This window comes from Euleptes europaea, chromosome 20, assembly GCF_029931775.1.
Source record: "Euleptes europaea isolate rEulEur1 chromosome 20, rEulEur1.hap1, whole genome shotgun sequence".
Lineage (NCBI taxonomy): Eukaryota > Metazoa > Chordata > Lepidosauria > Squamata > Sphaerodactylidae > Euleptes > Euleptes europaea.
Genome location: NC_079331.1, coordinates 13,340,302 through 13,349,808, shown reverse-complemented (window position 1 = coordinate 13,349,808; position 9,507 = coordinate 13,340,302). Strand labels below are relative to the sequence as shown.

The window sequence follows — 9,507 nt, the reverse complement described above, 5'->3', positions numbered from 1 at the left end:
GGGATGTGTGTGTGTGTGTGTGTGTGTGTTTCACACACACAGAGAAAATCCTTTTGCTCCATAAAAAGCATGTCCCATTTCAGGAATTGCCCAGGAGACCCCCTGTGAAATGGGGTGAAAACGGTCACCCGTTCAGAGCAAGGAGACAGAGATCAGTTCTCCTGGAGAAAATGGCCACTTTGGAAGGTGGACTCTATGGCATTATATACCACTGAAGTCCCTCCCCTCCCCAAACCCCACCCTCCTCAAGCTCTACCCCCAAAATCTCAAGGTATTTCCCAACCTGAAGCGGGCAACCCTATTCCCAACATTGTTTACTCTGACTGGCAGCGGCTTCCCAAGATCTCGATCCTTTCCCAACAATACACCTTTCCTAACAGGAGATACCAGCAAGTGAATCTGGGTTCTTCTGAGCACAAAAGATGGACTCTACCTTGCCCCTCCCTGCTAGGGTTGCCAACCTCCAGGTAGTTAAGTGAAAAAATCTGAAGCTGGCAATTCTACTCTCTGCTGATTTTGCATGGATGTATTTAAAAACAACAACAATCAGTGTTCTAGTTTCACATATTTTAGGGAGCGTATGATAAATAAATTTCTTTTTTTTCTGTTCTGTGTTCAATTAGATCTCGAGCAAAACATTTGGGATAAACTACAAAAGTTGACATCCATCAGCCATGGAGACCAGTCAGGATTCTTCGCTGTTCCTGGTAAATATTTTGGAGGAACTCGATACCAAGCAAAACACCGTTTCCTACCAGGATCTCTGCAAATCCTTGTGCGCGCGGTTTGATTTGTCCCAGCTAGCCAAACTGAGGAGTGTGCTGTTCTACACTGCCTGCCTGGATCCCAATTTCCCCGCCACCTTGTTCAAAGACAAAATGAGATGCACCGTAAACAACCAGCAATCCAAAAAGATCATGGTTGCGGCGGACATCGTGACGATATTCAATCTCATCCAGATGAACGGGGGCTTGGCCAAGGAAAAACTTCCTGTGGCCCGAGAGAAGGTGAGGAAGAAAGAATCGATAGAGTCCTGCCGGTCTGACACCGAAGTCTGTAATATGGTGGACTGTGTGCCTAACTGCGAATTGAGAGACAGAGAATTTGGAAGAGGGTACTCAGGCAGGAGGTCTTCCAAATGTAGGAAAGGGGATTGCAAAGACTGCCCACAATTCGTACCTGCCTCCGAACCAAATTTTTTGCTTGGGGTCAATAAGGAAATGAAAGGCCGAGCAGCGTCCCTTGACCGGTTGCAAGCCCTAGCGTCGTATACCATCACCAGCTCCACCCCCTGTGAAATGCAGAGCACATATTTCCCCATGAACATCGAGACGGAGTCCGTCTCCGACCAGGACTCCTTGCCCATCAGCTCAAGCATCAAGGAGACTTTCATTTCAAATGATGAACCCTTTGAGATGCAGTCGTGCATGCAGAAAAGAAACATCTTCAAGGAAGACTTCCACAACCTCTTAACTATTTCTCCAAACGTGATGTCGCCCACAAGCAAAAGAGAAGAGGAACTTGTAGAACCTCCAAGCAGGAAGGAGACTTCCAAGCAGGCGTTCTTCAATCACAGTTTTGAAATGCCGCACAGCAGCCAATATTTGAACCCCATTTATTCCCCTGTACCGGACAAAAGACGAGTCAAACATGAAAGTTTAGATGATCTCCAAGCATCTACTTATTTTGGCCCAACAACCATCCTCGGACCACAAGATACTAAAAGGTGGTTGGGAAAACCAAACAAACAAACTCCGTGGCCAGCAAAGAGCTGGAGTCTGAATACCGAAGAAGTCCCTGATTTTGAAAGATCCTTTTTGAACAGGAAGCCATCAGAAGAGAAACCCCGATACCAAGGTTCCAACAGCCAGCCTTCCAATTTCCCAGTTGCTGAGAGGCACCAATCTTATCTCGGCCCCAAGGATCAACCGCCGATGTTGCAGTCCAGCTACGCCATGAAACCAAACGGACATAAACCCAAAGACATCCCCTCCATTTTAGAAATGGAGCAGCACGAACCCATCAAAAAGTTTAAGGACAAAAGTATTAACTGCACTTCTGTCCCGCTTCTCAGCATCGACAGAATGAGCAGCGTGGGAACGCAGACGGACCAACATGGGTTGGAGCACAAAAAATGCAACTCGAATCAGAACAAATATGGCGAGCGACATTCGCTGAAGCAGTCGGACGACGACTCCGAAATAGTGAGCGATGACATCAGCGACATCTTCAGGTTTCTGGACGACATGAGCGTTTGCGGTTCCTCCGGAGTGATGCATTCCTCTTGCTACAACAGCACCGGCTCTCTCTCGCAGATCCACAAATCGGACTGCGAAAGCTCCCCCGAACACCACTTAGTGAAAATTTCCCGTGGGAATTCGGGTACCAAGCTGGACAAGTTGTCTCAGTTGGAGATGGGCGGCGCGGCAGACGAGGAACTGAAAACCAGCGTCTGCAAGCTGGTGCTGAGGATTGGGGAAATCGAAAAGAAACTGGAGTCTCTCTCCAGTGTCAGGGAGGAGATTTCCCAGGTCTTGGGTAAGCTGAACAAACTGGACCAGAAGATCCAGCAGCCGGAGAAGGTCAGCGTCCAGCTCGATCTGAATTCTCTCACGAGTGAAGTTCAGTCGGAGGAAAGCACCTCCCCAAGGATGTTTTCATGTCATAATTCTTCGCACGGGGGTAAACTGGACAACAATCCCGACTGGTGCTGCTCGGACGCCAGTGGCAGCAACAGCGAAAGCCTGCGGGTCAAAGCCTTAAAAAAAAGCTTGTTCACCAGGAGGTCCTCTCGATCGCTTACGGAGGAGAACAGTGCCACCGAATCCAAGATAGCGAGTATTTCTAACTCCCCAAGAGACTGGCGGGCGATCACTTATACCAACCAGGCTGGGATCACAGAGGAAGAGATGAAAGACCGAGGCGGGAGCGAAAACAAGGACTGGCACCGGAAATCCAAAGAGGTAGATCTTTTTTTTCAATGCACTTATTTAGAAATTGCTTGTAACTGTGGCATAGGGTTGCCAACCTCTAGGTACTAGCTGGAGATCTCCTGCTATTACAACTGATCTCCAGCCGACAGAGGTCAGTTTCCCTGGAGAAAATGGCCGCTTTGGCCATTGGACTCTATGGCATTGGACTCCTGAAACCCCGCCCTCCTCAGGCTCTGCCCCAAAAACCTCCCGAAGAGGGACCTGGAAACCCTAACCGTGGCTCTTGTTATGAAATTCATGTTAGCAGTTATAGATGTCGTAAGCCAACACCGTATCCCTAAGCCCGTTAATCAGTGCATCTTGTGAATATATACGTACAGAAGCTCTCTCACATTTGTGCCCTGCCTTTCCACTTTGGAGTGCAGGGCAACTTACCTCATACTTACAACAACCTTGTGAGTAGGGTTGCTTGCCAGCTCCGGGTTGGGAAATACCTGGAGATTTTGGGGGTGGAGGAGGGCGGGGTTTGGAGAGGGAGAGACTCCAGTGCCATAGAGTCCAATGGCCAAAGTGGCCATTTTCTCCAGGGGAACTGACCTCTATCGGCTGGAAATTAGTTGTAATAGCAGGAGATCTCCTGCTATTACCTGGAGGTTGGCAACCCTGTTGCTTTACAAGGTTGATATTTGCATGCACACTCTGTATGAGAGACCAGTACAGCCCAGGGTAGAACAACTTACAGGTATTCTACCTAGAGGGATCTTTAATTTGAAATTTGTTATACATCCTATACACATGCCGGGGCTCGTATAAAGTTACCGATCTATATATTGTCATGAATTTGTATATATCTTGTGTGTGCATTATGAGTTTTTATTGACCATTGGTGAAGGCCTGTAAGCCAAAACGCTTCCGGTCTGTGTGGTTTAGATCTATCAACCTTATGAGTTGCCATTGTGCCTTGTTTTATAATTTTTAATGTTTTTAACCGAGATATAAGCGCTTTAAGATAAAAATATTTTTCTATTACGCAATTGTACCTTTTCCACCCAACCTTGGGTACCCAGTTTTCGATAGGGTTGCCAGGTCCCTCTTGGCAACCAGCTGGAGGTTTTAGGGGTGGAGTCTGAGGAGGGCAGGGTTTAGGGAGGGGAGGGACTTCAGTGCCATAGAGTCCAATTGCCAAAGCAGCCATTTTCTCCAGGTGAACTGATCTCTGTCGGCTGGAGATCAGTTGTAATAGCGGGAGATCTCCAGCTAGTACCTGGAGGTTGGTAAGCCAAAATAGACACCTCTGTGTATAAATGTGGTTACTCCAAATCTAACACAGATCAACCATACAAAGTATAGCTAAACAAGAGACTGTATTATACAATAACATTGACAAACCAATACAAAAAATTCTATTTCTTAAGCATAAAGACATAAGGTCACAATATTCCAAGGTTTCCAAAATTCACTATCCTAAAGACAGACAAAAAGTCCAACAGATACCAATTCTAGGTTTTCTTCTTCTTTCAGGTGTGGATTCCACGTATTACTCAGTCCCAAAGCAGGAGATCAAAAGTGAAGAGAAATACTGAGTAATACTTACCTGGAATCCACACCTGAAAGAAGAAGAAAAACCTAGAATTGGTATCTGTTGGACTTTTTGTCTGTCTTTAGGATAGTGAATTTTGGAAACCCTGGAATATTGTGACCGTATGTCTTTATGTTTAAGCAATAGGACTTTTTGTAGGTGTTTGTCAATGTTATTGTATAATACAGTCTGTTGTTTAGCTATACTTTGTGTGGTTGATCTGTGTTAGATTTGGAGTATCTGGAGGTCGGCAACCCTAGCTTTCGAGAAGGTCGCTTTGCCAGGACGTGCTGTTTAAGGATCTGTCGTGGGTGATCCTTGGAATCAAGTCTGCTATTTCTTGCCATCCCTTCCGCTTGCTTACGTCTCTTCCACCTTTGTGCTTAGTGAGGAGCGTGCGTGAATTGAAAAAAACCGATCAACAAAGCAATCTCGGCGCAACCATTAGCGTGATCTTAGGAAGGTTCCTATGGTGTCATGTTTTGCCGGGGTGCTCCTGCACATTGGTTGAAACCCCGCTGCGAAAGATCTGCAGTCCCGCCATATGTATAATCACACTATATATTGTTTTTGGAACAAAATTGCAGCATTGCTCCACTTGATTCCATTTATCTAGCATTTGCAAATAGAAATTTTGTGCTGCGTCCAAAACCACTATTTCTCTCTGTCTCTCTCTCTTCCATATTCTGACATTCTAAAATAACTGTCATCTTCAGTAACATTGCCGCACACCCTTTTGCAAGCCTCTGTGTCTGATTACCGTTTCTTTCCAAACCATTTTGCCAAGACGGGCAGGAGGAACACAGTCAGGAGGATGGGAGGGTGGAGAGGTATTTGGGAGTCCGCCAGCTAAAAAGGGAGCGAGCTCTCCCAAAATACCTCCCTTGCAACTAGGCAGAAAAAGAAGAAGAGTTAGTTTTTATATGCTGACTTTCTCTACCACCTAAGGGAGACTCAAACCGGCTTACAATCACCTTCCCTTCCCCTCCCCACAACAGACACCCTGTGAGGTAGGTGGGGCTGAGAGAGCTCTTAAGAGAGCTGTGACTAGCCCAAGGCTAATTTGATTCTTCCTTAAGAAAGCCAGTGTGGGGTAGTGGTTAAGAGCGGTGGTTTGGAGCAGTGGAGTCTGATCTGGAGAACTGGGTTTGATTCCCCACTCCTCCACGTGAGCGGCGGAGTTTAATCTGGTGAACTGGATTTATTTCCCCACTCCTACACAGCTGGGTGACCTTGGGCCAGTCACACTCTCTCAGCCCCACCCACCTCACAGGGTGGCTGTTGTGGGGAGGGGAAGGTGATTATAAGCCAGTTTGAGTCTCCCTTAAGTGGTAGAGAAAGTCGGCATATAAAAACCAACTCTTCTTCTTCTTAAGCGGTAGAGAAAGTCGGCATATAAAAACCAACTCTTTTTCTTTCTTCTTGCTTACGATAGTATGTTTATTAAGTTGTATATATAATTTCCCTCTTTTTTTCTCTCTCTCTCTTTTCTGATGTAATTGTAATTATTGCAGAGAGGTGGATCTAGTTTTCTTTTTTTCTGTTCTGTCCACATACAAAATAATTTTTAAAAAACAACAACACACAAGCCTTTTTGAACCTTGTTGCAGGCAGACCGGCAATATGAGATCCCGCAGCCGCACAGACATGCCAAGCCGTCCAAAGATACCTTCTTGATCGAGCAGGTCTTCAGCTCCCATTCTTACCCCACGTCGCTCAAGTCGCACATGAAGAGCAACCCCCTCTACACGGACATGCGGCTGACTGAACTGGCCGAGGTGAAACGGACGCAGCCGTCCTGGACCATCGAGGAGTACACCAGAAACTCGGGCGAGAAAGGGAAGCTCACGGCGTTGGACTTACAAGTGAGTGGCCTTCGTTTCCTGTTCTGGCGACGCGCGGGGAAACTGTGTCTTGCAAATCGCTTTACTCTGGTATCGCGTTGCTCTGCTCTGGTTAGACCTTGCCTCGAGTACTGTGTTCAGTTTCGGGCACTGCAATTTAAGAAGGATGTAGACAAGCTGGAACGGGTCCAGAGGAGGGCGACGAAGGTGGAGAGGGGTCTGGAGACCAAGTCCTATGAGGAAAGCTTGAAGGTGCTGGGTATGTTTAGCCTGAAGAGGAGAAGACTGAGAGGGGATAGGATAACCATCTTCAAGTACTTGAAGGGCTGTTATATAGAGTATGGTGCCAAGTTGTTTTGTTACTCCAGAAGGTCGGACCAGAAACAATGGGTTGAAATTAAATCAAAAGAGTTTCCGTCTAGACATTAGGAAGAATTTTCTAACAGTTAGAGCGGTTCCTCAGTGGAACAGGCTTCCTCGGGAGGTGGTAAGCTCTCCTTCCCTGGAGGTTTTTAAGAAGAGGTTAGATGGCCATCTGTCAGCAATGCTGATTCTGTGACCTTAAGCAGATGATGAGAGGGAGGGCATCTTGGCCATCTTCTGGGGTCACTGGGGGTGTGGGGAGGGGGAGGTAGTTGTGAATTTCCTGCATTGTGCAGGGGGTTGGACTAGATGACCCTGGTGGTCCCTTCCAACTCTATGATTCTATGAAATGCGGGGCACATCTGTTTTGACCCTGAATAGATCCCCTCGCCAGATTAAATGTCCTGCCAACGGCGGAACAGAGAGGATGGTTTGATAAGATTCCTTTCTCAGCTCACTTCTGCAGCTGCGTTATCAGGGGCAGGAGAGACGATCGATCGCCTGTTTCTATTCTGTGATCAATAGGATTGCAACCAGGGCTATCTGGATTGCTCCTGTTTTATCGGCATATCGGCTTCCTGTTGAGCCATGGGTGATGTCACTATTGCTAACAGACTCTGACCCAGAAATAACTAGATGTGTCGCAAAATATCTGGCAATAGTCGTTTCTTTTAAGTTACGTTAAAATGATTTTATTGCAGATTGTATATGAATTGGATGGGTCTATGTATTTATTTTCTTATGTGCCAACTGGAGGTATTATCTATTTTATTATTTATATTTGTAAAATATAATGTTTTAAGATTTTATCATGTTTTAATGTTGTTGAGAGCCAGCGTGGTGCAGTGGTTAAGAGCGGTGGTTTGGAGCAATGGAGTCTGGAGAACCAGGTTTGATTCCCCACTCCTCCACATGAGCGGCAGAGGCTAATCTGGTGAACTGGATTTGTTTCCCCACTCCTGCACACGAAGCCAGCTGGGTGACCTTGGGCTAGTCACAGCTCTCTTAAGAGCTCTCTCAGCCCCACCTACCTCACAGGGTGTCTGTTGTGGGGAGGGGAAGGGAAGGTGATTGTAAGCCGGTTTGATTCTTCCTTAAGTGGTAGAGAAAGTCGGCATATAAAAACCAACTCTTTTTCTTTCTTTTTCTTCTTCTTTTTCTTTTTCTTCTTCTTTGTCTTCTTCTTCTTCTCTTTTATGTATTCTTCTTGTTCAAGATCTTTGGTCATATGAGCTTAATAACAAAGGAGTAGATCCCCACATAGGCATGGGTTTCATTTGCAAGTTGCATGTATTCTGGTTTAAATCTTTTTTAAAAAACATGATGAAGGATTTCCTTTATTTATTTCAGACTCAAGAATCTTTAAATCCCAACAATCTGGAATACTGGATGGAGGACATCTATACGCCGGGCTACGATTCATTATTGAAGCGTAAAGAAGCTGAATTTAGAAGAGCGAAAGCTTGCAAAATAGCAGCGTTGATTGCGGCTGCGGCTTGTACTGTTATCCTGGTGATTGTTGTTCCTATATGTACTATGAAATCATGAATTCAAGGACAGATGAAGGCATCCCGACCTTGTATATAATATTACTCCAGATATCCCATCAGTATTTCAACCTCTTTGCAGTAGAATAATAACAATTGGCTGGGAAGAATGTTATGAGAGATCCCGCATGCAAAGAACTTATTTTTCTTTTCTTTTTTTTGTATAAGAAGGGCGTTCTTTGGAAATAGCGAATCAGCCAGCCGACTTATCTGTAGCTCGCTTTTATTTTGCTACCGGTGGAATCTTTTCCTTTCTGCGTCCCTTGAAGAGGAGATAAAACATTTCACGGGATTGGAAATCGCTGAAGAAATTAACTTTCTCCCTCCTGTTCCGAGAGAAATTTTGTACGGACACTGAACAGCTGCGGGGCAACCGCCCTGTACATTTTGTTAGACAGCCAAAAAAAAAAAAAGCAATGTTATCTTTTTCCAGAATGTGAAAAACCCTGAATGTATTGCATTTGGGTCCTGTTTCTCCCCCCCCCCTCCTGATTTTAAAGCAGACTGTGTAGGCATGGGATAGGCATGTTCCTACATACAGAATTGATAAGGGCTCTTTGGAACCTGGTCTCACTCGAAGACCCAGCATGTAGGTGAAGCGTCCTCTGCTGTAAACCAAAAAAAGAGATATAACCCACCCACCCCTCCAGCCAAAAGGGTGATTTGGTTCCTTTATTTATACCTCCACGACTACTATAAAAGATAGTTTATCGTGCTCCATCCGACCCGGACAAAGTCAAGATGGTCAGCCTACATTTCCGTTGTAGCCCTCGCCCGTATCGCTGGGACAGCTCGAAGGTTTCTGCAAGCATTTTGTGCCTTTTGGAATGTAAACAGATTTTTGGGTTTTTTGGTTTTGTTTTGAGATTGTCCGTTTCTAACTAGATCCTGCGTCACGTCTAAACTTGTGGAGTGATGTCCGCCAGTCATTCAACACGCATTACTTTCTTCCGGGGTTCCCTATTTTGACGTGCATATTTTTTTTAAAAAAAATGGAATGTGCATGTGACAAATCGGCATTTTGCAAGCATTTGGGTCGTACAAGGAAGATCGTGGGAGAACCAGGATTGGTGCAGTGCCTTCTCCGAGCATAAACTGCATTTTAACCACCACCCGCTCCCAATCTTTTCTTGTGAAGTGGCCATGGGGGTCTGGCCACTCATTATGGGTCTACTCTGGGTAGGGTTGCCAGCTGCGGGTTGGGAAATACCTGGAGATTTTGGGGGCAGAGCCTGAGGAGG

General features: G+C 45.8%; 1 protein-coding gene across 1 annotated transcript; it reads left to right on the top strand.

The window, feature by feature from the left end:
• Positions 1–674: 674 nt before the first annotated feature.
• MINAR1 (membrane integral NOTCH2 associated receptor 1) lies at positions 675–8,267 on the top strand. The gene is made up of 3 exons (XM_056865843.1): positions 675–2,963; positions 6,123–6,377; positions 8,070–8,267. Exons 1-3 carry the CDS (start codon positions 675–677, stop codon positions 8,265–8,267), a joined length of 2,742 nt encoding a protein of 913 aa, XP_056721821.1.
• The last annotated feature ends 1,240 nt before the right edge of the window (positions 8,268–9,507 follow it).

Bases quoted from the DNA above. Each gene is read 5' to 3' on its own strand.
- MINAR1 (XM_056865843.1), top strand. From the start codon at position 675: ATGGAGACCAGTCAGGATTCTTCGCTGTTCCTGGTAAATATTTTGGAG. The intron at 2,964-6,122 runs GTAGATCTTTTT...ACCTTGTTGCAG, and splicing joins GGCACCGGAAATCCAAAGAG to GCAGACCGGCAATATGAGAT. The intron at 6,378-8,069 runs GTGAGTGGCCTT...TATTTATTTCAG, and splicing joins TCACGGCGTTGGACTTACAA to ACTCAAGAATCTTTAAATCC.